General features: G+C 45.1%; 1 protein-coding gene across 3 annotated transcripts in view; it reads right to left on the reverse strand.

Moving 5' to 3' along the window:
• Window positions 1–583: 583 nt before the first annotated feature.
• Window positions 584–27,047, reverse strand: part of LOC144098813 (uncharacterized) — a 31,116-nt gene continuing 4,652 nt past the window's right edge. For 2 of the 3 annotated variants that reach the window (XM_077631699.1, XM_077631700.1), the window contains 5 exons: window positions 18,759–21,320; window positions 10,776–10,871; window positions 6,559–6,663; window positions 2,362–2,496; window positions 584–1,166 (listed from right to left, as the gene is read on the reverse strand). In XM_077631699.1, coding sequence (XP_077487825.1) covers window positions 1,163–1,166; window positions 2,362–2,496; window positions 6,559–6,663; window positions 10,776–10,871; window positions 18,759–21,220 — 2,802 coding nt within the window. In that variant the 5' untranslated portion in view covers window positions 21,221–21,320 and the 3' untranslated portion in view covers window positions 584–1,162. The remainder of the gene's footprint in view (window positions 1,167–2,361; window positions 2,497–6,558; window positions 6,664–10,775; window positions 10,872–18,758; window positions 21,321–27,047) is intronic. The other variant, XM_077631701.1, reaches the window with a different exon arrangement.

Genomic DNA, 27,047 nt, shown 5'->3' on the forward strand with positions numbered 1-27,047 from the left:
ATCACAGTAGCATTCCGAACCTTCGGCGTGGCAGCGCCGCCATGCTATCACGTGGTTGGTCACGTGATGCGGAGCAGCTGCTGGCGGCATGGCGCCGTGGCTGATCACGTGGTTCGTCACGTGACCAAGTTCCACTGCCAGCTGTAGCTATTTTGTCACTCCAGATTTAACCAGAGCTAAACCACCGCCAATTTCTTTCTAGCTTCTTGTGAATTATTCGAAAAGTATTCGAACACCTGAGGACATATTCGATTCAGTGCAAACAATTTTGAACGCAGACCATTTGATTCATTCAAATAATCGAATAGGAGGATATTTTATTTGGTATTTGAAATTTCCGAATGGTCGCAGACCCCTAATGTAAACATGTTCCTACGATACTTTGCTCTGTTATGTTGCAGTCATGTGGCGCAATGCATACTTTAGTCACGCTCTAGCAACATTAGCAAGTAACAGTGCAGCAAACACTCCAGCAACAATTTAGGTAACAACTAGGGCAGTGCAGCACCTGCTTGCCCTTCTGTCCACCACATTGTCTGAAGTTGTTGTAGCACTACCAATGATACGATCAACTTCATCCATGAACAATTTTTTCTTGCAACATTTATTATTGTAAGAGCATAAAAAAAAATCTTAAAAAGTGACAATCTTGATGTTGAAATGAAAGGCAAGTAATACACAACAGAGGTGCACAATATAAGGATATCCCATTAGGCAAAGCATAAATGCAACAGCAAAAAAAGTTATAAATATAAATAAATAATTCACATTATTTTAGTATCAATTGCTTTTCAAGGAAACACTAAAATATACTTATAATTTAACATGTTTAAAATTTTAAGAGTGGTTTTAATGCCCATGCTGTAGGCCTTTGTCTAGTATACACTTGTATAGCAAGAAATGCAAAAAAAAAGCAACGGAGGAAAACATGCTCCTAAATTCTCCACAACGGCGCATACTCAAGTAGGCACAGCATAACACTGAAGTAACCCTCACAGCAGTGCCTGCTGTGGCCACCTAAAAGACAGTCACCGATCCAAATAGGAGCAGCATCGGTTGATAAACATGACAGCAGCCAGCCATTTTGCACACAAGCACGTCTCATAAGCAGAGGGGTGTCACGACTTGTTATGCATGTGTTGTAAATGCGACCAGTGTGGCATCACCTGCAAGAAAAGTGCCGAGGATTCATGTTAGAGAAACAAACAGACCATATGAAGGCGCATGAAGGAGGCAGCCTAGATGCCCTCCTCCTTATCATCATTAGTCCATTTACATCCTGCGCCAGCTGAAGCCAACCTGCAAACTTCCTTGGCCCATGTCCCTTGCGCCCACATCAGTAACGCAGTCTTTGACAAGCATGTAAATGTGGGAAATTTTCAGCTGCGACACTACGACAAAGCCACTGGACAGAGGCACTCATACAGATATTACAGAAAAAAAAGTTTAATGAGCAAAAGGAGGTAGGTTGTACCAGGCCTTGATAATTTGGCTATTTTTTCATTAACTATTATTACAAGCATACCTTGGCGTCCTCCATATACCTGATGATTTAGCCTGGTCATGTCACATAATAACACTGCTGACTCTGCTAATCAAATTCTATCGCAAACTTTTATTAGCTCCTAGAAGTAAAAATAAATTGTGGGGTTTAACTTCCCGAAGCGACACACGGGCTATAAGGGACTCCATAGTGGAGGGATGCGGATCAAGTGAGACTACCTGGGGGCTTTAATGCGCGCTAACATAGCGCACAGCATGTGCGACTTTAGTCTCTCTAGTTAGTGACCTTAGTGCTTGCATAATATCGCCCACTTTTCTTCATATTAAACTTTACCTTTCTTCCGTGCTAGTGTCCAGCCATGTTATAACTCATTTTAGTTTTGTTCACTCCCACCCCCTCATGTAGATGTCCACTGGGGTCTCAGAGGACAAAAACACCAAACAAAAGAGAACAACACACACTAAAGACTTAACACCATTGTTGGTCATGCAAATCCAAAAAATAATAAAAACAAATAAAACATTATGGCATTGGTATGCCAAAAGTGCACGTGGGCTATGAGAGACAACATAGTGGACGGTTCTAGATTAATTTTGACCACTTAGGGTTCTTCAGCGTGCATGATATTGCACAGCACACGGGCGCCTTTAAATTTCACCTCCACCGAAACACCGCCACTGCAGCTGGGGTTTGATCTCAGGTATTTGGGCTCAGCAGCCAATTACCATAGCCAAGAAGCCACCACTGTGGGTGCTTGAGATCAAACCATTTCATTTTCACAGTCACAAGTTCTCATTTTCTCCCTCCTCATGGACCTGCGCTTAATTAAGGGCTGCACAGTGAACAATCCTGCTCACCACTGCGAGGGATTCTTAGCTTTCCCAGCGAGAAGGGCATTGGGGGTGGGAGGAAAGAGGCGACGACATTGTTCGCGAGGCAGCAATTCCTCAGCCAGGGCCATGAGCTTCGTTGGGTCTGACGTGCCTAGGTACCTGCGGGTGCACAGTGAAAGAAGTCAGGCCATTCACTAACTTGTTATCCTTGGACAAACAGGTTTGTTAGCATTTGGTCAAGGAAAAAAAAATCTGAACTTGGTCGAAATTATTCCCGAGCCCTCCACTACCGCACCTCTTTCTTCTTTCACTCCCTTCTTTATCCCTTCCCTTACAGTGCCGTTCAGGTGTCCAATGATATGTTCAGGTGTCCAATGATATGCGAGACAGATACTGCACCATTTCCTTTCCCCAAAAACCAATTATTATTATTATTAACAGACAGAAGTTGAATTAGGTCAGTATAAAGCTTCAATCAGAAAATGGTGTTATATCCTCTTCAGCTCGAGGAAAAGCGGATTTTCAGTGTTTACCCTTTGTATCCCAGTGGCCACATGCGTAGTAACAACGTATGACCACATTACTGATCGTATATCAGAAGTGAAGCTGTGAGATAGCAATTAATATCACTGCCACGTCTGTTATATCACAGTTTCACTTTTTGTGTAACACATGCGGCAGAATGGACATTTATACAAAAATTGCACAGTAAAATCTCGTTAATTTGACCCCGTTAATTCGAAAATCCAGATAATTCAAATGCCGGCTCGGTCCCGGCCAATGCACCTCCCCAAATCGGGCGCTGCAGGTCTCGCACCAGTTAATTCGAACGGGCTCCCAAAGGGACTTTGTGTCCAGGAATGACCGATGCCGCAAGAGATAATCGAAATAGCCCTACTCAAAACCTGAATTGCATGCTCCATAGTCGCTCGTGCACCTCTGACGTGCATGCGACGGCAGGTGTGCCGGCGAACGGGCGGCCCCGTCTCCGAGAACATTGCCACCGCATAGTTTCGTTTTCGTTTTCTGAGCTTCCTGCCAACCCACAGCAACAGCGGTTCGACCAGACAGCCAACCTAATCCAGCTGAATACCGTTTCGAATGCTGGTTGGCATATTGCTAATATATTGCTTTTTTGGGGGAAAGAAAATGGCGCAGTATCTGTCTCATATATCATTGGACACCTGACCGCGCCGCCCTGTAAGGGAACGGTAAAGGAGGGAGTGAAAGAAGAAAGGAAGAGAGAGGTGCCGTAGTGGAGGGCTCCGGAATAATTTCGACCACCTGGGGATCTTCAACGTGCACTGACATTGCACAGCACACAGGCGCCTTAGCGTTTTTCCTCCATAAAAACGCAGCCCCTGTGGTCGGGTTCGAACCCAGGAACTACTGATCCGGCGCGGTTCAGGTGTCCAACGATATATGAGACAGATACTGCGCCATTTCCTTTCCCCAATAAAACCAATTATAAAACCTTCGCACTGTCACGTTAAAACAGCCATTGCCCCACTGTTCTCATCTCAAAATCAAGTACCCATTGCCCCGTCTTTCACCAAATAAATTTACCATGATGCAAGTAGTTCTTAACAGTTTTTTCAAGGTCACTCAATAATTCGAACTTCAGGATCCTTCAATAATTTTCCCCAGTCCCTTGAAGTTCAAATTAACGAGCTTTTACTGCAAGTCTCATTTCGAGGCAAGATAACTTGGGAGGTATTTGGCCACTGGGAATAGGCAGCAGATTTATCACTAGTGGTTTATTGTAGAATACAAAAAGGCAGCAAAAGAGAAAAGATTTCTTGCTAGCCGTGGCAACTGCCTTTGTAGCTAGAAGCACCCGAGCTGCGGCCAGAGGAAATAAATAGAGGCAGGGAGGGGGAAAGAAAGAAGGGAGCGACGGGAAGAAGGGACAGGGGTAGGGTGACACTATGCACAATATACAAAAAATACATAGGTTGAACAATAGGTTTTGTGGGGACTAACCCGCAGTTTCCCCTTATGGTTTGCTTTCCCACTATGCACCCTCCCACGGCTTCGCCTCGGGAGGGATGTGCCACATGACTTTCCCTGGTTAGTTACCTTAACTAACAAGGGAGAGCGCCATGGACGGCGTGACTGCTGCGTGCGCGGGAGAGCGCTCTCTCTTCGGCTGGGATCATCGGCGAAAGCAGATGTTTCGCACGCGGCTCTGCTCTTCACCAGGAAGGCGAGGAAGTGGCAAGGAGACATGCTCCTGTATCTCGCCCAGTCCGGCCTCGGAGTATCCCATGCCCCAGCGTGGGCAAACATTCGCTCGTAACCTTGCTGGTGAGTCGGACGACCTCGACTCATAAGCGTATTTTGTTGCTAGCTAGCGTTATTGTTGCTGTAGCAATAAATGCCTCGTCTGTGTCAGCCAGCGTGTCGTTCCTTTGTTCCCGGAGAGCAAGGCCCACCGTGGTCGGCGTGCGCTCGGTAGCATACGCGATCACGGGGTAGAGTCCGGCAGTTTTGAACTGTGTCAGCCGCGATTAAGCAGGGAGAACGTATTAATTTCCCCTATTTCAACCCTGCCAATTTAGACAAAGCAACATACTTAGAAGGATGCTCAGAGCAGCCCTATTGCTACACAATTCTCAAAAAGGCAATTACAAGGGAGCACAACGAGTTCTCTCTGACAACCAATGGCAGTAAGGTGGAAAGTTGGGCAGGCTGAATTTGATTCATGGTGAAAGATAGCGTGAAAAAAACAAGGACCAAAGGAAGAAACAAAACAAGACACGACGAAGCGCTCGTGTCTTGTCTTGCTTCTTCGTTTGGTCCTTGTTCTTTTCACGCTACCTTTCGCCATAAATCCAATGGCACTCAAGTTGCAGAACCGACGGCTGGGTTTGTTTTGTGAAGAAAGTCATAAAAGGCACGTGCAGTTGCCGTCTGGATATGATGGTAATGGCCCGGTGCACAGACTAATGTGCAGCACACTTTGGCACTTCAACACTTCCCTCGCATTGCACAGAGGTAGTATGATGATTTCTGTTGTGTATCGTGGCCGCTACTCACTGCAAACAGCATGCCCTGCTGCCGCTTCGAATATCGCTTCACATAATACCTCATGTCTGGCCCCAAGCATATCTCTTTCCATACCTCATCCCTGCTCTCCCTGCCACAGTGGACGCCTCAGTGTTCACGAAGCTACTTGAAGGCACTAAACTCTTTTTCCTTTCCTACGATTCTATCCGTAACCGTCCGTACCCCGATCTCATACACTTTTGCTTCAATACATGGTATTGTCTCTGACTCCTGCTGGAGAACACTTTAGTTCACTGCATATTTCTGCAAGCTCAGAGGTGACATTTAAGTGTAAAAGTATCAAACTCTGCTCAGTTTTCCTTGGGTAGCACATGTGAGGATTTTGATAGCCAAAGAGTGACCTGTACTATTCTAGCCACAACTGCACTGACCCACAGATGACCAAGGAGAATGTGGTCCCAGTTAGGCAGACATCCTTTCAGGTATAAAGCCAACATGTGAAATGCAGCAGAGAGCAATGCTCGGCCACCAGGCACCCTATTTTGTCACTGCAAGCGTCACCCATGAACTTCTGCCTTGAACAGTGCGTGAAACTTAGGCAGTGCTTTGTTCCCAAGTATAATATGGCTGTCCATGCCAGCCTCCCTTTGCAATCCTCTTCTCACCCCTTTTAAATAAAGCAGTGTCCTTCCGAGACACACAGTATTTAAATTGTGTCCCCGATTTCATTAGGACATTTAGGGCATAATTTAGGTTCCAGAACATACTTAAAAAATCTTAGTATTTCAACTTTGTGCTGTGTGCCAAGAAATGGCCAATTTCGAGACACTCTCAGTATTTCTGAAGCATACAGGTAAAGCAGAGTACCTTCTTCGCTTCATTGCGGATGCATGCATGTTGGTTACAAAGCTGTCAGTGCTATGAAGCACTTAAAAGTGCCTCCATGCCGGTGTAGACGGGCACAATGCCATCTGCTTTCTTTGACCATCTCCGTAAAATGCACTCACACCGCGCTCCTACCTCTTTGAGAGCTTGTGAAGAGGAGGGGAACAATGCCAATTTTGAGCCTTTTTCTCCCTTCCATGTCTGCCGTGCCCGAGACTGCACTGTCCAACACAATGAACAAATTTTCCACAGCCACGTCTCAGGAGAATACGCACAACTCCGAGACTAAAGCGATTTGTTGCGTAAGAAAGTAGAGTGCAAGTGGACCTCTGGATGAAGGTGATGATGTCCAGGTCCTCCACCCTCTGGCGGCCAGCATGCTTGGCCAGGGCCTCCACCGACTGCTGCATATGCTCCATCATCAACTCCTCACTGAAACAAAACCGGAAAAGAGATGCATGGTTTGCCCCAACAGCAACAAGTGAAAAAACTTGAGTCGGTACCAGTGAGAAAGAGTACAGAGAGATAAAAAAAAGTGCGCAAAACAAATGGCGACTGCCAACTAAAGATTTGCTTGAAAACACATGCACAAACACAGTAACCTGTCAATAAACCGAACACGGAAGAGGACCAAAAACTTCAGCTGTCTGGAGAGAGAAAATATTTATTTCTCAACCCTGGTGCGGGTCACAGTCTCCTCAAAGAATTTGAAAATAATGCGAGCCACAATAATAATAAGCTTAATTCTGATGGGATCAAAGCCTCAGTTCAACTAAACTGGCTGTTTGAATTAACAAAAGCACACTGCTATGTATGTTGTACGTATGACAGATGAGAAAAAAAATCACGAGCCTGAAGTTAAATATTTATACAGCGAACCAAAAATTCTGAGAAACAAACTGTGATTTACTAATGTCTACTAAGGAAATGGTAGCTTAGAAATGTTGATTTTCCACTCTATTGGTGATTTTCATGATCTATACTCTGCAACAGCTTTTTCTGTCGATGGAGTGGAAGCTGTGGAGCCGAAACACGCCCTCTCTTCTTAAAGGTGCACTAAAGAGGAGTGTGAACTCTTATTTTTACCACAGGAAATCGATCTACACATTCCGAGTATTCTTAGGAACTTCGAATTATTGTCCTGTGCGGCCGATTTAACTAATTTAAATCGAATTAAACGTTCCGGCTCGTGCCTTTTTTGGAACTCAACGCTGAAGGTAGGAGGAGTCAACCAACGAGTGGAGTGCCTTTCAGACAGTCCCGTGGTGGCTTCGCGTTCACTTTTATTTTGTTTTTTTAGGTTTTCTATGACTAAATAGTTTCAGTTGCGAATAAATAGTTTCAGTTGCAGACAACATAGACGCAAATTAGGCCCACAGAAATAAAAATACGCATGGACTCTTTGATATACGTATCACTCCGCCGAAGGCAGATCGGTAAGCCGCCATAGCACTGACCGAAAGGCAATCCACGCGTTGGTTGACTCTTTCTACCTTCAGCGCTGAGTTAAAAAAAAAAGGCAGGAGCCGGCACGTTTAATCCGATTTAAATTAGGGAAATCGGCCACATAGGACAATAATTTGAGGCTTTTAAGAATGCTCGAAACGTGTAAATCGAGTTCCCGCGAAAAAAAAAAAAACAAGTTCAGATCCCTCTTTAGTGCACCTTTAAGCAAGCGAGTTCACTCCATACTTGCAGTTTTTAGTTTTCTCTTAATGTATATTTTCAGTATTCATTATTGAAGGTGTACTTCTAACAACTGCCACCTTTTAGAAAGTCAAGGAAAAAAATGTTTCTCGATTACAACGAGTGTGCAAGGCACATCTTGTCACAAGCAGTGTCCATAGATGGCCAGTTACACCAGCGAGAGTGAAGCTGCTTAGGGGAGACAGAGCAACGTGCTCACAGCCAGGGGCACAATCGTTACGACCCCTTCCATTCATTGCAAGAAAAGCTGTCACCTAGTATTTCAAGTAATGCAATATGGTGTAGTTGCAGAGGACTCTACGGAGAGCCTACATAGAATCACACTTGTTTTAAAATTCTAGAACAAATCTGCTTGTTTCTGAGGGCGGCAGCCTCGTGGAAGACAGTCCTTCATTGCTCAAGGGTATAAAGGAATAAAATAATGCTGTCTTGCATTTGAAAACAACCGGCGTGAAAGCGGTGTGGTCCACGTGAGCCTTGGAGACTATTTAAAATCAACAACACTGACAATGAACACCCTTGTACGACGGGCAAGTGACAAAACTTGAAACAAAATTTTTTGCATTAGTTAAGTAACACTTAGCAACTGCCATGATGCTTCAAACACAAAACAAGCTATAAATGTTTTAAGCCATAAAGCTGTGCTCTTGCACGTCTTTCTCGGGCTCATAAATCGCCTTACCCACGTCATACTTCAAATATGGATCTCAAAGATTTTTAATCGTGAATACAGGTAGAAGGCAAAAACAATGAGGAGACTTTTTTTTTGAGCAGCTGACGGTGCTCACGGTTTGCTCTTAAGCAGTGGAAGGCACATAATGAATACAAGGCTGCTGTGATACAATTCTTTCTCTTTCCTGTCCGATTCTACTTTTTACCATCCATTGACCGATTCCAGTGCAATCGAGGGTACAGGGGCAATAATCAAGTGCAAAAAGAATCAGAGTGAAATGGAACTGGAAATCATTACATCAGCTGACCTCTACCCATTGATAACAGAGCACCATGCTTATCAGCATACTTGTATGCCGTAATAAGACCTGCCTTTTTGCAAAGGCAGCCAGCACAAAACTGTTCGCGCTTGAAATGCACCTATTACTTATGTGCACTCAGTGAAGTTTATAAATAGCATCTCGTACTTGCAAAGGGCCTTCTAGTCTAAGCAAATCCACTTTCAAGAAGTGTAGGCACAGTAAGAATAAGAAATGCGCTGTTGCAGTTGTGCAAGTGTTCCAGTGTAGCGTGGAAATTTCATCCCCATGGCCTCTCTCTCATGCTGGCACCAAAAAAATGACAGGTCATACTCTGCAAGAGCAAGGTTTGAATGCACTAGCAAGCAGTTAACCACACTAACGACTGCTTGGCTATTTTCCAAATCCTGCAAACACCTTTTGCTGGCCATTGCAAAGACCTTTTATTTTTCTTTCGTTGTGTTTTATTATTATTATTTCATTGTTTCCTTCTTTCTACTTATTTATCTTTATTTATTTTCCGATCCATGTTTGGCACGAGGCCAATGAGACTGGGCGACACACACAGGAAAAATGAGCGCGCGGTAGCTTTCCATGACATCAAAGGTGGCAGAGTTTGTGTGCATCATCCACCTTCTGCTCACTCATGCCACTTAGCATGATGTCATGGAAAATTCAGCTGCCACTGCTGCTGCCTTGCTGCACAGACTAAGTAACACAGCACTAGTCATGACTGTGAGGTTCCGCACTTGGTTCCCACGAAAAATTCCTGGGTTAGAATCCCACCCGTGGAACTAACCACACAGTTCCATGCGCACAGATTCCCCTTCTGCCCTGGTTCTCGGTGCTGCTGCAGCGGGATGTCAGGTTTGTGAAAATCTGTCACAATCATGCGATATGTACAGCCTTCCTCAAAGGTAAAGAGCCCAGGGTGGTTTCCTTCCAAGCTGTGTAGTGGGGCTCTTGTAGCATCCATGGGAGGTTCAAGGGGAGGACAAAGTCAAAATCATGCAATATTCAGGGAAAGGGGTACCGAGTTTTCTCCCAATTTCTGAAGTGGAAACTTCAAAACCCCATTGCTCAAGTTCCCTAATAGGCAGGATGATAATTTTACCCTTACTGCCCTCCATGACATCAAGACAAACCAACGGCATGCATTTCGCAAGTTCTCTGCAGCAATATTTCTTATAAACTCTCTTCAGAAGCCTTGCACAACAATTTAAAATCTGCAAACAAATTTACGTGCTCCCTGAAAATTACATAAGTGAGACTTCATTAATTGAAATTATTTCAACATTGGTGGTGCACAATGAGGCACGCAGCATGGCTCAGAAGGAAAGCCTTTGGGCTCAAAGCTTTTGACAAAGGCCGTACATTCATATACTTATTACAAAGCACAAATGAAACACTCACACATGCACACACAGTCAAAATGCTAGTTATGGAACACAGTGCAAGTGAAAAAGCGCGATTTTATCACTGCCTGTACATGGACTAGAATACTAGGTGCGTGCAGCCAAACTCCGAGCCGACGATATACACAGTGTGCCATTAACTTTTGAAGAATGCTTGCTTGGTGCAAATAAATGAAATTCCTTCTGCAAAATCACGTGCATAAGCTTTTGATGGCGGGTGTAAAACATCTACTACAAAGCACAAAGGGAACTGTCAGTCCGACATTGTGAAGAAAACAGACATCTAAAGGAAACTCAGACTACTGAGACATTCCACTGTAAGTGAATGTGCTTCACAAACTTATTTTTGCAATAACTAGAGAAGTCTGGCTGACGCAACAATCTGCTATGTCCATAGATTAAAAGTGCCTCTAAGCTTCCTGCAATCTCCCCCCAATCTTTCCTTACTTACCACTGCTCGAAGGCTTCAAACGCCCCTTTTGTCACTTTGATGCCCGACAGGAATTGCTGCACCCTCTTTCGAGTATCCTTGCGCCGACGTTCCAAGCTGTCGGGGGGAAGCCGTGCAAGTCAGTGTTCAAGTAACAGCGCAAAAAAGCAGACGGGACACATAGAGCAAGAACACACGAGCGCTGACGTCTGTGTTTTTTGCACTGTTACTTGAAGATGAATAACCAACAAGCTGCTGTTCTGGCAAGTCAGTGGTTTGGGGTGAGATTAAAAAAACCTCCAGGGTGCTTCTGCTATTCTACCTGAAAATAAGAAGTGGGCATGGGCAGAATATGCAATGCGGAGAACATAATATTGACGGACCATTTGGGTAGCAAAGTGAATTCTAATGGCATCTTTGATAAACTTGCATTCGAATTGCCCTGAGAACAGTGTGGTGCACAGGGGCCAACGATATAGTGGAGCCCTATGCACATTAGTGCAATTATCGAAGATAAAATTGTGCACCAGCGTCATTTATCAAAGATGATATTAAGAGAAAGGAAAACAGAGCAGGGTGCAACAGAGAATAAGGTGCGTGGGGAGACGATATTCAGAAATTCACAGGGACAGGGCAGGTGTAGCTGGCATAGGACAGGGCTGAGCTAATTGAATGTTCAGAGGCCTTTATCCAGCGTTGGATGTAACTGGGCTTACGATGATGACAACAGTGAAAACAGGTCTGCTTGCAATTAGAATGAAACTTCACCACACCACCACCCAGTAGAGAAGTGCTGTGACACGCGACAACACAGAAAGCATGGACTGCTTGCTCCAATTTAAGTCAAGCAACTATACGTTGAACTCGGTGCATGCAAAAATATTCAGAACACAGTGTCTGTGGCATTCATGTGATGTCATGGGCACCATTTTATGGTAGAACACGCAGCATCAGCAGTGCATATCGGAGCAGCTGGCGACAAGACAATGAGAAATGCTTGCGGCCTTTGGCAATGCTACATGCACCACAAGATGGCCACCACTGTGACATTGCTGCATACTCCCAACACAGTAAACTAAGCCAGCCCACCAACACTGAATTCACAGTGCAACACAACAACTGCTTGCAAACCTTGCATCCATGTATCAAATGAACTGTTATGCTTCCACACCTCTGGTCTGCAAAGTTCATGAGAGGGAGAATAAAGTTTATGCTGTTTGCTTGTTTGTGTTGGGTTTTATGGCACATAGGCAGCTAAGGCCATCATGCGCCAAGCTCAGGGTATAGAATTGGTTGTCTGTAGAATGTTTAGGAATATGAAAAATCGTCGATGGTGTAGATGGCCTAAAAATATTGAACTGCCTTGTAATAACAGAGAGGAAGAAATCTGGAAATAGCTAATGGTAAAAGCCGCAGAGAAGGTCGGGCAGCCTCAGTAGCTATCCTTGGCTGGGCAAGCATCCTGAGGTTCCCAACCAATGAAATAAAAAGCCTCAGCCGTCTTCTCAGGAATGAGAAAGTGGCTGAGGTGTATCATGTATTGAAGCAAACCAGTGGTTCAAGGTTTACAGTTTTGCAAGTACCCTTGCTTCTTTTAAAAAGCTAAAAACGGAATGTATGTTAACAATGGCATTATCATTTAAGAGCAGTGCTGGATGAAAAGGAATGCATTCATTATAAAATTGAGCAAAATACTTTTTTCTTAGTGTTTCCAGTTGCACACATGAAAATAAAATGTGATTAACATTAAGATCATCTCCGCATTCACAAATAGGTTTGTCTTGTTTTGTTAGCAGGAAGTTGTGTGTAAGGTGCGCGTGACCTATCCGGATATGGCATAAAATCACTTCCTTAAAATGCGCCTGGTGCACGATTTAAATTCACCGAAAACTGGCTTTACCAAGTGTAGTTTATTACTCACTTCGCCGTTCCATTCCGACTGCCATCTTTCTTTTAATTTCTGCTGTACTAAGTTTATGCCATCCTTAAAAGGTATATTTACTTTATTTCCTTGCCACGAGCTTTAGCAGCACAGAAATCTGCCCTCTCGTTGCCTCTTATTCCGACATGGCTGGGAACCCAGCAGAATTTTATGTTTTGTCCTCGAGCTGTGGCTGTTACTATTTTGTGTATGATGTCACCAAGAATCGGAGTGACGGCATTTCTAGAGTACAAAGCTGGAAGTATACTGAGGGAGTCTGTGTAAATAATACTGTTGGTAAGATTGTTTTCTATTTTTTCAACGGCCACACAGACTGCCTAACATTCTGCAGTGAAGATGGATGAGCACTAAAGAAGTCGTACTGTTTTCTCCGACTTCCCTCGGACCACTGCGTTCCCCATGCAAGCGTCTATTTTTGAACCATCTGTATAAAAATGCGTAAAACTACTGTATTTTTCTTCAAGTGCAAGGAATTGTTGTACTATATGTTGCTGTGTTTGTTCTTTATGGAACTGCGTAAGAGTGAGATCACAGATTGCAGAAGAATCGTACCATAGAGGCAGTGGATCTCGTCTCCGAGCAATGTCACGAAATGTATCTAGTACGCCGAAGTTCTGGCACATCTCTTCAAAACGCAGTAGGAGTGGGCTGATAGCGAGCGGTTTGTTGTTAAACAGTGTTCTAGATGGGCACTTTGTGAATGTTGGGTAACATAGGTGTTTGGGCGGTGAACGGATTTTTAAAATGTATGAGCATGTGAGCATGGTTCTTCTATCTGTAAGTGACAATTCGTTGATTTCTACATATAGACTATTTATGGGTGACATTCTGTAAGCACCAGAGGAAAGACGCAAACCTAAATTATGTATTGAACCTAGTCGTTTCAGGTACGAAGGTCTCGCTGACCCATAAACAATATATCCGTAGTCTAAGGTGGAGCGTACCAATGAGCGACAAATTTGTAAAAGACATGTCCTGTCAGCACCCCAACGTTTACGTGACAGTACTTTGAGTATATTTATGGATCCGGAGGCTTTCTTTTTCAGTGCGTTTATATGAGGCAGGAAATTGAGTTTTTTGTCAAAACTTATCTCTAGAAATTTATGCTCATTTTTGACGGGTATCTGTGTTCCATTCAGATGTGTAAATGGGTCAGCTTGTATGCCTCGTTTCAGCGAGAAAAGGATGGCGACTGTTTTCTGTGTGGAAAACTGGAAACCGTTCTGATCTGCCCATGTCACTAGTTTATTCATTGTCAACTGTATCTGTCTCTCGCATGTTGCTACGTTTGAGGATGTGCAGGCTATTTGAAGATCGCCAATGTACACTGAATACAGGATGGACATTGGGATTATTTTACTTATGGAATTCATTTTTATAATAAACAATGTCGTGCTTAAAATACACCCCTGAGGAACCCCGTTCTCTTGAACGAAGCTCCTGGACAGGGTTGATCCCAGGCGTAGTTGAAATGAACGGTCGGAAAGGAAGTCAGTGAGGCAGTTTAACATCCTACCGGGGTTACCTAGGTCGCCCAGGTTGCGGAGGATCCCAAACCTCCAGGTTGTATCATACGCTTTCTCCATATAGAAGAAAATGGCAAGACAGTGCTGTTTGTGTATAAAAGCTTCTCTTATCGTGTTTTCAAGGCGAACTAAATGCTCTGTTGTTGAGCATCCCTTTTTATAGCCGCATTGATGGACATCAAGGAGTTCACGGGATTCAAGGACAAATGTTAATCTTATATTAAGGACACTTTCGAAAGATTTCGCGAGACAGCTTGTGAGGGCTATTGGCCTATAGCTACTTGGGGAAGTTGGTGGTTTTCCAGGTTTCAGGAATGGCACTATGATGGCTTTCTTCCACTCTTTAGGTATTTTTCCTTCTGTGAATACTTTGTTAAAGAAATTCAAGAGTGCCTCTATGGCAGGCCGGGAAAGATGGGCAAGCATTTGATAGTGTATCTGGTCGGGTCCTGGAGCAGTTTTTTTGCCGTCAGACAGTACAGCATTGATTTCTTGGAGAGTGATTAAATTGTTGTATTGTTGGTTTGCACCTCCACTAGTTAGAAGTCTGTTTTTCGGCAATACTTTTGTATTTCAGGAAGGACTTCGTATAGTGAGATAAACTAGAAACTGCAGCGAAGTGTTCCCCCAAAAGCGCCTGTTCCCCTTTGCTTGTTTGTATGCCAGGTGTTGTCAAAAGAGGAATCGTGAATGGTGAGAAGTTGCCATTTAATTTCTGAACCTGTTCCCACATTTTCTTGGATGTTATTTGACAGCTTATAGATGAAATGTAACTTTGCCATGAAGCTCTCTCGGCACTGCGACGGATGTACCGAGCTTTCGCTCTTGCCTTTTTAAAACGTACGTGATTCTCTCGTGTAGGGTACCTGCGAAATTTGTCCAAGCTCTACTTTGTTGTTTTTTTGCTTCCTTGCATTCCTTTGTCCACCACACTTTGTGTTTTTGCCGCACCACTCCTGAAGACTGAGGAATAGCTAAGTGTGTGGCATTAATTATACAATTCGTGAACATTTCGTTTATCTCATCGATTCTGAGGTTTTCTAAAACTATATCTTCTAAATTGGCTTGTGCTCTAAAAATTTCCCAATCTGCTAAATGCAGCTTCCAACGTCGCGGTTTAGTTGGGATGATTTCTGGCGCAGATGTCAAGCTGATTAATACAGGAAGGTGATCGCTGCCATATGGGTTGTCGATAACGTCCCATTTAAAATTTTTAAAAACAGATGGAGAACTAAAAGACAAATCTAAACAGCTCATATTGCCCGAGGTTGGAGAGCAGTGTGTGGCCTTTTCCATGTTTAAAAGACATATATTGTTTGTGAGAATAAAATCTTCGATTGTTTGCCCCCTAGAGTCGCAGCACTCGCTTCCCCAAAAAGGAGAGTGAGTGTTAAAATCCCCAACTACCAGATATGGCTCTGGAAGTTCATCTATCAGTTCTTGTAGGCCATGGACTCTTAATGTAAAGTATGGAGGAATGTATACGGAGCAGATAGTTAGTGTTTCGTAGCTGACAATGCTGACTGCTACCGCCTCAAGTTTTGTTTTGAGCTTGATTTCTTGAGCAGGGACGATGCTTTGAACAACAATCGCGACGCCTCCTGAGAGTCGATTTGCCTGCTCTCGATCACGTCTATTTTATGTTTTAGGATACGCACATGTTGTGGACCAAGATTTTTCTTCTGAAGACAAAACTATGGTAACATTCACCCTAAAAAATGTGTTATGTCCCTGTAATTCCGCACAAGTCCTCTGCAATTCCACTGAATTAAAAAAGCCATGTTTATGTTTTTGAGCGCAAATGAAGGGGGGTTTACTTATGTGGTGGGCCCATTATGAGGGGCCTGTCTTTTTTCCGCTCAAGAGAGCTGTTCCGCCGCTGTAATGGAGGCGGAGTGGGTGTTGTATCCATCCCCTCAACAGAGGTGCTGGAGGACCGTGGAGGGGCCGCGGTTGTGTTAGTTTCAGGCCTCTCCCGACAGGGGGAGGTCCTGCGGGATGTCGACCTATGTACCGGCGCTCCCTGCTTTAAGGGTGGCAGAGCAGCCTTCGCTGTCCCTGCCTGGGGTGTGGAGGGCCCTGCCATCGGCTCGGTGGAAGCGGCCTCGGCATGTGCTGGAGTGCTGTGTGGTGCTATGCACCCAGCGCACCACATCAGTGAAATTGGGTTTTGCTGTGAAAGAGAATGTGTTGGTAAGCGCATTATGCCTGCTTGCTTCTTTGAATGAAATGTTTTCCTTTGTCTTTATGGTAATTATTTCTTTTTCTTTTTTCCATGACGGACATGCCCTGGAGTACGCAGCATGGTCTCCGCAGTTTGCGCAGCGCAGTGCTGTGTCACATATCTCAAAACGGTGGTCTCTCGAAGCGCATTTCGCGCAGGTTTTGCGGCCGCGGCAACTTTGTGAGCAGTGGCCAAAATTTTAACAACTGAAACATCGGCGGGGATTGGGTATATAATGTCTGACGTTGACTTTCAAGTATCCAACTTCGATCGTTTCGGGCAAAGTATTGGTGTTAAATGTGAGGACCATGCGTTTGGTATCTAATTCTTTGTTATCCCTGCGGATTTTGATTCGGTGAACGTCGATTACATTCTGGTCGGTGAGCCCTTGAAGCATTTCGGTTTTTGTGAGATGGATAAAGTCAGATTCAGAGATTGCACCTCGGACTGTGTTTAGAGATCGGTGGGGGGTTTACAGAGACAGAGATGTCCCCTATAGACGCAATGTTTGAGAGTTTGGAACACTGGATGCTGTCGCGCAGTTCAAGAAGCAAGTCCCGCTGGCCATTTTTGAGACCTTGTAGCCAGGGCCCAAGGTATCGGTTAAGCATTTTGACACAAGGAATGGGGATATTATTCTTGCTTGTTTTCAGTCACTTTCACTGTGGATTACGTGGAACTTTGAAAATGTTTGTCTCTTTTTTGAGAAAAAATCAGCTGCTTTGTTCCGCCCTCTTTTAAGAGAGAGATCAGGTTTGGATAAGGGGGGAGCCGTAAAATAATTTAGTTTTTCGGTCATGGTGCCAGCCACCCACCACGGAGTCCAACAATGGGACGGGACAGGAACTTGAAAGCAAGTCCTGCCCACGCCAGCTGTACACCTCAACTATAACCAAATATGACGCAACTCAGGGTAGTTGGTCCCACAAGGTTAACCCTCGCCGCCAGGAAAAAAGGAAAATCCAAGAAGTGAGTAGGATATAAGAGAGTTGTGAGACAGAGATAGGAAAGTGAAAGATGGAGGGGAGGATAGGAAAAGGCGACTGCCAATTCCCCCAGTTGGGTCAGGCCGGAGGTGCCGTCTACAGGAAGCTGGGGCCAAAGTGGTGTGTTGCCTCCGCCGAGGGGCCTTAAGGGTCCAAACGCTCAGTATCGGCTCAACCACCAGGATCCCCTTTTCCCCGGACACGGCGATGCCACGCACGGCTAGGTGCAAGTGCTCGGGTCCGTGGTGATGCACAGTTCACCATCATTCCCTTACGGGGATGTCCCTGCGGATGCTTGGGAACCCGTGGTGTCGCCACTCACCAACGTCTGCAAGTTGCAGACGCCCCCCTGCGGGGAAATAAAGTTTATGAAAACACAATCCGAATGTGGCCACAGGCATGCAAAGAACCAAGATAGATTTTTCCGACCGATGTGTAGAACTAAACATCGTTGGTGCGTTTTCAAGAGAAAAGAAGAGGTGCAATGCGAGATGGTAGATGGTACACACTGCTAGTGTCAGTCTGTCACACAGAAACCCTGACCGTGTCTATGGTTATGTGCTGCGCCTCGACTGGGGTGACGACCGAGCTACAGCCTATGCCGATTTTCCACCACCTGCCTGTCACTTCTTGCTACTCTATACCGTACAAGTAACGTACTACCAATGGTCTAATATTTCAGGGTCACTAAATATTTCAAAGGTATGGCATTTCCATATCAGAGCCTAATGCACTTGCGCTATTGCCTGGTTCGTACTGAGAAGCTCTCAAAGTGCGACATCTCCTAAACAACATCAGTATGTATGAGGGCATAGATAGTGCAGTTTATTTCCGGTTTCGCCAGCACGAGCCACCCCAATGAACAGCCTGCCACTGTGATTATGCTGTCACCATTCAGGGAAAGTAAAGACAAGCAACAGCGAGCACTGAGCCACCAGAGGCCAACCAATCAATGCGAGCTTCCCAAACCATTTGCAACATCCAATTCTCAGCTAGGTGCAGTTTGGTTCTCTCGTCCTGGTAGCTGCATCAGCATCCTCCTAATTTAACTTGAAGCTCAGACTCAAACTGCTCTGTGATTCATGCTGCTTTTCTGTTCTCTCCTTCCCTATCTCTCACAGTACTGTTACTGTGTGCACAGGGGGCTGATAGGAGACAGAACAAGGCCTTTGCCCAGCAACAAACACAGTTCAAGAACAATGATTATCGATGATTATCATGAGAATAAGTTTCGGAACAGTTACTGAACATCACCATTACTGGCATTAGTATCACTTCATACAGGAGTAGGCATAGATGAGAAAAAAAAAAAAAAAGCAGACTCACCGCTGTGCCTCTTCGTGCGACTGCCTACTGTGATCGGACTGCCTGACAAGCTTTGAAAATTTGTAATCGTTCTCAAATGCATTAAGCACATAATCGTCGCTTTCTATTGATAATTCCGATGAACTGTCACTGAAGCGACAAGATGGCTCTTCATAATCGACCTTCCAGTGCACAGACTCTACGTCATCATCTTCACTGGGCTCTTCGCTGAAGGCCGTGCGAGGTTCTCCTGTGCCACGCTTGCCAAACATCTGCTCGTACCATGGTGTGACTAAATCGCCAATGTCCCTTCCTCCATCGGCCACACTGGCGTCTGAAGCCGCAGGACCAGGTGGCACTGGGGAAACGCTTTCTCGCCGTTCCAAACTGGGTGCCCTGTTGCGACGAGAAGGTTCCTTTTCTCCTCCGTGAGTGGAGTCCAGAACGAGCCACTCTTCCCACATCGCAGGCAACTGGCGCTTCTGACGGTGGGGAGACGTGTTACTCTCTTTCCTTTTCTCCACCTGGTCACAAGGCGAACGTCCCGCACGTACCTGACTAATTCTGGTGCTTTCAAGGACAAGCGGATGCAAAGAACTTACGTCCTCCACGTCTACTGCCGTCGTTGCCAGCTGTGCCGATCGTGGGGACGAAAGCGGTGCCGATGCCCGAGTAAGTCTACTAAGTTCAAAGACAGGCAGATGTAAAGGGCTCATCCCATCCACATCTACAGGCACTGTCACTCGCCGTTTAGCCCCGAAAATGCCGGCAGCTCCAGCATCCCCTGAATGGCGCTGCTGTTTTGAAGAGTGACCAGATCGCTCAGCTTTCTCCACTCTGCTTGTGCTCTGCTTGTTTAGAGACGCTGAGAGTTCCTTGGTGACAGGGCGAGCGCTTGCATGTGGCGGCAACTTTGTGGTCACTGGAGCCTTCTTACCGTCAGATGTCCTTTTGGCCAGTTTTTGTGGGGAGCCTATCTCGACAGTCTCTCTCCAACTGGCAGGCATGGAATACGAACCTGTTGCCGTCTTCCTATGCCCACTGGTTTCAAGGACAGGATGTTGCAACTCCACATCTGCCACATTCTTCTGTTCTCTTATCATAAGGCCTTTGGATTGTGCATCATCGGACGGATGTCGCTGCTTTGAGGCATGCTCCTCAGCCTCCTCCGAAAAACAAATTCTCATGCTCTGCTCTTTCGGGGACCTCAAGTGTGCCTCGACGGTGGATTTGGCACCACCAGAAATAGCGGTTGCACAAGGGTGCTTGTCCCAAAAGCCCTTTTTCTTTGGCAAGCGGTGAGATGAGCTTGTTTCAGCCGTTCTTGCACGTGTAGCAGGCAAAGGGTACCACTCTTCTGATGATGGCTTCCTCTGTGTACTACCTTCAAGGTCAGCTTCTTTCACCTCGATATGTGCAGCCTTTGTGTGTCGTCCAGTTGCAGAAACGTCAGCAGGTGAGCCATGCGACAGGTGCTGGTGTTCAGAGGCATGACCAACCTTCCCAACATGCTCTTTAACGTGCCCAGGAACTGCATTCCTAGAGCTCTTGTCTTCCAATGATCTGGACAGTGCCCTGGTCATTTGTACAGCACTTGCAGATGGCAGAAGCTCAGAATGCACAGTAACCACCTTCTGCTTAGGAGTCTTTTTGCTTCGTCCTGGCTGGGGTGAATCTCTTTCGAATGTCTCTCTCGCCTCAGTGGTGGCCTTTTCACCTCTGCCTCTTTCGAGGGCAGGTTTGTCTGCCTCCACACCTGTTGCCTTTGTCCTATGCTTGGACTTTGCACTTTCAGCGGGCAAGTCATCCAACGGGCGTCGCCGTTTAGGGGCAGGGCTGGCTCTCAGCTCATCCTGCTGAGTTACCCCAGGAATGGCACTTCGCACGCTCTGCTCTTTCATTGACCTCAAGCGTATCTTGGTGGTTGGTCTACTATCAGTTGGCACAGCTTCAGAACCAGAGGTTGTGGGAAGTGGCTTCCCTTGAGACCCCACATATGCTAGGTACTGAGCTGCACTTTCCCTTGACCGAGTGGAAAGCGCAGCAGGGACCTGGCTTGGAGTATCTGCCTTTTCGTCTTTCCCTTTGGAAGCAGAGCTATCAATGGGTGCAGCAGAAGCGTCTGGCCTGCTGCTTTTCCGAGCCTTCTTTCTTTTATTCCGCTTGCGAACGAGAGGCGGTTTTCGAGCGGCAGGGTCAGGTACTTGCTCTTCAGTCTCTGCCAGGTGAGCAGGTTGATCGCCCGCTCCAAGACGCTCCTTTTCCACTGATGTGCGCGTAGACTTGGTTGCTTTTCTGTGACTCAGAATTGAGCTTGCTTTGTTGCCCGACGGCAGCCCGCTGGAGCGTGGTGAAAGCTGCGTAGGAGCAACCCTGAGACGTGCAGCACGGACAGAAAGTTTTGGAGGTGAAGGTTTGGGGGATCCTGGCCGCTCTTGTGTTTTGCCGACCTTCCTGGCCTTCTTTCTGGTTTTTGGTGGCATGGTTGTCTTTTTAACAGATGAAAGTACAGTTCCTCCCAGCCAGCAGAGTAGAACACAAAATCAGTGGTGCCCGAATAGCAACTCTCGTCAGGCCAGGAACCTGCAAGAAGAAAAAAAAAAATCTTCTGTTTCGTTTGTAGTACCATGACTCTGCTCAAGCCTTTAGTGCCGAAATAATGAAATCGAAATTGAAGATTACCTCCATATTATGCTAGCTAATGTACCCACATTCAAAGGCAAATAAATATAAGAAATTTGGTAGTACTGCTATAATTTGAGACATTGGTATGGCATGAATATGAAGCAATGAGCATTTGGTCCAATTTGTGCAGCTAATCCAAGCAACGTGAAAGACTAACTCGAAGGCCTTGAACCATCAGGAAGGCCCTGGACAGTACACAATTTTTATCAAAAACACTCTTCCCATTCTTCCTGCCAAAGCTGAAAAAAAATTAGAGAACAGTTGTTGAACAATGGTTTGAAGTATCAGTCTCGCATCTGTGTGCCCTTTTCTTTACACAGAATGACAGTAAATATTTTGATGGGAAAGTGTTGGCTACTGAGAAATGATATCAAATGTATACAAGCCCCATGCATAAACGAGTACAGGGCATGCAAGCCATATGTTCCAAATTCGTGCCACTGGGCATTAAAGGTTAAGCAGCAGCATATTTATGTGAAAAAAGTTTGACAGGCGATCATCAATGTCACACAGCATTCCTGTGGCAGCAGTATACTTTTAATATTCGCCTTTCTGGCTTGTATCCGTTTGATCCAGAAGCAATTTTGTGGACGAAATCCTTAGATCAGGATTCCGCTAGATTTGGCTGCCCCGGGTTTGAGCTGGACAGTTAGTTAGTTATATTGATTTTAATGGCGCAAAAGAAACTGAGGCTATGATGCGCCAAGCACACGGTTAGAGCTTTTGTTAAAGGTTACGCTTTTTATATCTAAAGTTTGTATAAAACATTGGCTTCTCTGAAAAATTTAAAAATGCTTGAAAAATCAACCAGTGCTTGATCTCCTAAAAGTAACATGGGGTGTAGTGGGATGTATTCATTGTACAATGTTGTGGAATATTTTTTCCTCAGTTGTTCCAGTTTTTTGCATACAATTAAAATGTGGTTTACCGTGAGTTCATCGCCACACATTTCGCAGAGAGGTTTGTCTTTTTTTGTCAGTAAGAAGTTGTGAGTAAGGTGTGTGTGTCCAACGCGTAGTCGACACAAAATAACTTCTATGAAACGCTCCTGATGTGTACATGATCTCCATTCTCCCAAAACAGGTTTTATAGAATGTAGTTTGTTGTTTGTTTGTTCGTCCCATGCAATCTGCCACTTATTCCTGAGTTTACTGTGCAGTAATTTAGAAAAATCCCTCTGTGGTATGTTAACTTGTTTTATATGGCCAATTCTAGCTTGTGCTGCGCAAGCGTCTGCTCTCTCATTACCTAAAATTCCAACATGACTAGGGACCCAGCAGAATATAATGTTATGTTTTTGCTTTGTAATTTTAACTATGTTATGTATGATTTTTCCTATTATGGGTTCAGCAGCGTTTGTAGAATGCAGCGCTTTTAGCATACTCAGTGAATCTGTGTAAATGATGCTATTTTTTATGTTTTGTTTTACTATTTGTTCTACAGCTACAAAGATGTCATAACCCTCCGCAGTAAATACCGATGCATACTGTGGCAATCGTATCATTTTTTCATTTGTTCCTTGAATTACTGCACTTCCGACATGACTCTGTTTTTGAGCCATCAGTGTAAAATTCAGTGTAAGTGTCATATTTTTCTTGTAGTGCAAAGAACTCTTGCAGTATGTGCTCGTGTGGTATTTTCTCTTTGTTTACGTGTGTCAATGTGAAGTCACACACCGAAGGAAGGCTGTACCATGGTGGTAGATATTCATGTCTTTGTGCAATATTAGGTAGGGCATCCAGCACTGCTAAGTCTTCACATTTATCTTCAAAGCGCATTATTAGTGGCCTGATAAAATGTGGTTTATTATTGAATAATCTCCTAGATGGGCACTTGGTAACAATGGGATAGCAGAGATGTTTAGGGAGAGAATGGGTGTGACTCTTCTATCCTCTAGTGTGGGCTCATTAGCTTCAACGTAAAGACTATTTACTGGGGATGTTCTATATGCTCCAGTTGATAGGCACAAACCAAGATTATGAACAGGGACCAGTCGTTTCAAGTAGGATGCTCTTGCCGAACCATATACCACACACCCGTAGTCCAGCTTGGAGCGCACCAAAGAGCGATATATTTGCAATAGGCATGCTCTATCGGACCCCCACCGTTTTCGCGAGAGTACCTTTAATACATTGAGGGCTTGGGATGCTTTCTTTTTCAGGTTGTTAACGTGTGACAGAAATGTAAGTTTCTTGTCAAAGGTGACGCCTAAAAATTTATGTTCCAGTTTGGCTGGCAGTGTGGTTTGATTCAAGCACAGATTGGGATCGACCTGTAGGCCTCGTCGTAATGAGAACAAAACAGCTACTGTTTTTTGAGGGGAGAACTTGAATCCATTTTTCTCTGCCCAAGCAGCCAGTTTCTTTTGTGTGATTTGTATTTGTCTCTCGCAAGACAGTATGTTGGAAGAAGTGTATGCTATCTGTATGTCATTTACATAAACTGAATACATTACGGACTTAGGTATTACTTTGGCCAAAGAATTCATTTTTACTATAAAGAGTGTCGTACTTAAAATGCATCCCTGGGGTACGCCATTCTCTTGGGTGAATGTCATTGATAGAGTTGCTCCCAGACGGACTCTGAATGTGCGGTTAGTCAGGAAGTCGTTCAAGCAGTTCAGCATCCTGCCGCGGATCCCTAGCTCTGCTAGGTCATGGAGGATGCCGAACTTCCACGCGGTATCATAGGCCTTCTCCAAATCGAAGAAGACCCCGATGCAGTGCTGTTTGTGGATGAACGCCTCCCGGATGGTGTTTTCTAGGCGGACAAGGTGATCAGTGGTCGAGCATGCTTTCTTAAATCCACATTGACGTAAATCTAAGAGTCGACGAGATTCAAGTGTGAAGGTCAGTCTAATGTTTATTACGCTTTCTAAAGATTTAGCGATGAAGCTGGTGAGGGCTATCTGTCTGTAATTGTTAGGACTTGTTGGTTGTTTTCCGGGTTTCAAAAAAGGTACTATTATTGCTTTCTTCCACTCCTCAGGTATATTCCCAGTTGTCCATATTTTGTTAAAGAATTTCAACAATGCCTGCACGGCAGCCTCAGAGAGATGGGCGAGCATAGCGTAATGCACATTATCTGGGCCTGTTGCTGTCTTTTTACCACAAGATAATGCCCTATTCAATTCCTGGAGTGTGATGGGTTGATTGTAGTCCTCGTGCATACCTGCTGCAAATGGAAGTTTTTGTTTTTCTGCTATTGCTTTGTACTTCTGGAACGTGTTTGTGTAATTGGACGAACTGGAAACTTCAGCAAAATGCTCACCTAGTATGTTGGCCTGTTCTTCTAATGATGTTTGTGTCCCGGGAGTAGTCAATAGAGGAAGTGTGAAAGGGGTATGGTCACTACTGAATCTTCAAACCTTTTCCCACATTTTTTCTGAGGTTATTGAGCTGTTTATTGAGGACACATATTTCTGCCACGAGGATTTCTCGGCATTTCTCCGAACGAATCGCGCTCTGGCCTTGGCCCTCTTAAAGGCAATCAAGTTCTCCGCTGTGAGATACCGACGCAGAAAGCCCCAAGCTTTATTTTGTTGTTTTTTTGCCAATGTGCATTCTTGTGTCCACCATACTTTATGTTTTTTGTGTAAGAGTCCTGTTGTTTGTGTTATGGCTAGTGGCCGATATTATGCATGTAGTAAACTTTCCATTAATTTCGTCTATGCTGAGATCTTCACAAAATTCTTTTTCTAGTGTGGCACTTGCTGTAAAAAGTGACCAGTCGGCGAGGTGAAGTTTCCAGCGCCGTGGTCTTGTGGGGATGACTGCAGTAGACGATGAGAGGCTGATGATAACAGGTAGGTGATCACTTCCCAGAGGGTCATTTAAAACATCCCATTTAAAATCGTTAAAAAGCGATGGTGATGCGAAAGCTAAATCGAGAAAGCTCATTTTTGCCGAGCTTGGGCAACAATAAGTTACTTTTCCTGTATTTAAAAGACAGATGTTATTTGAGAGGATAAAATCTTCGCTTGTTTGCCCCCTAGAGTCGCAGCGCTCGCTTCCCCAAAAAGGGGAGTGAGCGTTAAAATCCCCAACTACCAGATATGGCTCTGGAAGTTCCTCTATCAATTCTTCTAGATCATGGACTGTTAATGTAAAATGTGGAGGAATGTATACGGAACAGATTGTTAGTGTTTCGTAGCTGACGATGCTCACTGCTACCGCCTCAAGTTTTGTTTTGAGCTTGATTTCTTGAGCAGGGACGCTGCTTTGAACAACAATCGCGACGCCTCCTGAGAGTCGATTTGCCTGCTCGCGATCGCGTCTAAAAGTTTGATAATGTTTCAGGATATGTACATGTTGTGGACCAAGATTGGTCTCCTGAAGACATAAAACTATGGGTAACATTGACCCTAAAATATGTGTTATGTCACTATAATTCCGCATAAGTCCACTGCAATTCCATTGAATTAAAAAAGCCATGCTTGTGTTTTTGAGAGAAAATGAAGGGGGATTTACTTATGTGGTGGGCCCGTTATGAGGGGCCTGTCTTTTTTTCGCTCACGAGAGCTGTTCCGCCGCTGTAATGGAGGCGGAGTGGGTGTTGTAGCCATCACCTCAACAGAGGTGCTGGAGGACCGCGCAGTCGCGGTTGTGTTAGTTTCAGGTTTCTCCCGACGGAGGGAGGTCCTGCGGGATGCCGACCCATGGACCGGCGGTCCCTGCTTTGGCAATGACAGGGGAGCTTTCGCTGACCCTGCCTGGGGCGTGGATGGCCCTGCCATCGGCTCGGTGGGAGCGGCCTTGGCAGGTGCCGGAGTGCTGTGTGGTGCTATGCCCCTGCGAGCCACATCAGCGAAGTTTTGTTTTGCTGTGAAGGAGAATGTGTTTGTAAGTGCAAAATGCCTTCTCGCTTCTTTAAAAGAAATGTTTTCTTTTGTCTTTATGGTCATTATCTCTTTTTCTTTCTTCCAGGACGGACACGCCCTGGAGTATGCAGCATGTTCTCCTTCACAGTTTGCACAGCACAGGGCTGCGTCACATACATCAGACTGGTGATCGTTCGAGGCACATTTTGCGCACGTTTTGCGACCGCGGCAGCTCTGTGAGCCGTGGCCGAACCTTTGGCAGTTGAAACATCTGCGAGGGTTTGGTATGTATGGTCTTACATTGATTTTCAAATATCCCACGTCGATTGTGTCGGGCTTGGTGCTGGTGTTGAACGTCAGGATCATGTGTTTTGTGCCTATTTCCTTGTTGTCCTTCCGGATTTTGATTCGGCGGACATCTATGACGTCTTGGTCGATGAGCCCTTCGAGCATTTCTTTTTCAGTTATGTGAAGAAAATCATTTTCCGATATTACGCCTCGGACAGTGTTAAGTGAGCGATGAGGAGTCACGGAGACCGGGATTTCCCCTATGGACGTTAGGTTGGAGAGCTTAGATTGCTGGACATTGTCACACAGTTCGAGCAATAAGTCGCCGCTGGCCATTTTTGACAGCTTATAGCCAATGCCTAAGGTTTCAGTCAAGCACTTTGACACAAGGAAGGGGGATATTATTCTTGCCTGTTTATCTTGTTATTCACTGTGGATCACATGATATTTGGGAAAAGTTACTTTTCGTTTTTGAAAGAAGTTGTCTGCCTCGTTCCGCCCTCTTTTGAGAGAGCGAT

This window comes from Amblyomma americanum, chromosome 7 (assembly GCF_052857255.1).
Source record: "Amblyomma americanum isolate KBUSLIRL-KWMA chromosome 7, ASM5285725v1, whole genome shotgun sequence".
Taxonomy (NCBI): Eukaryota; Metazoa; Arthropoda; class Arachnida; order Ixodida; family Ixodidae; genus Amblyomma; species Amblyomma americanum.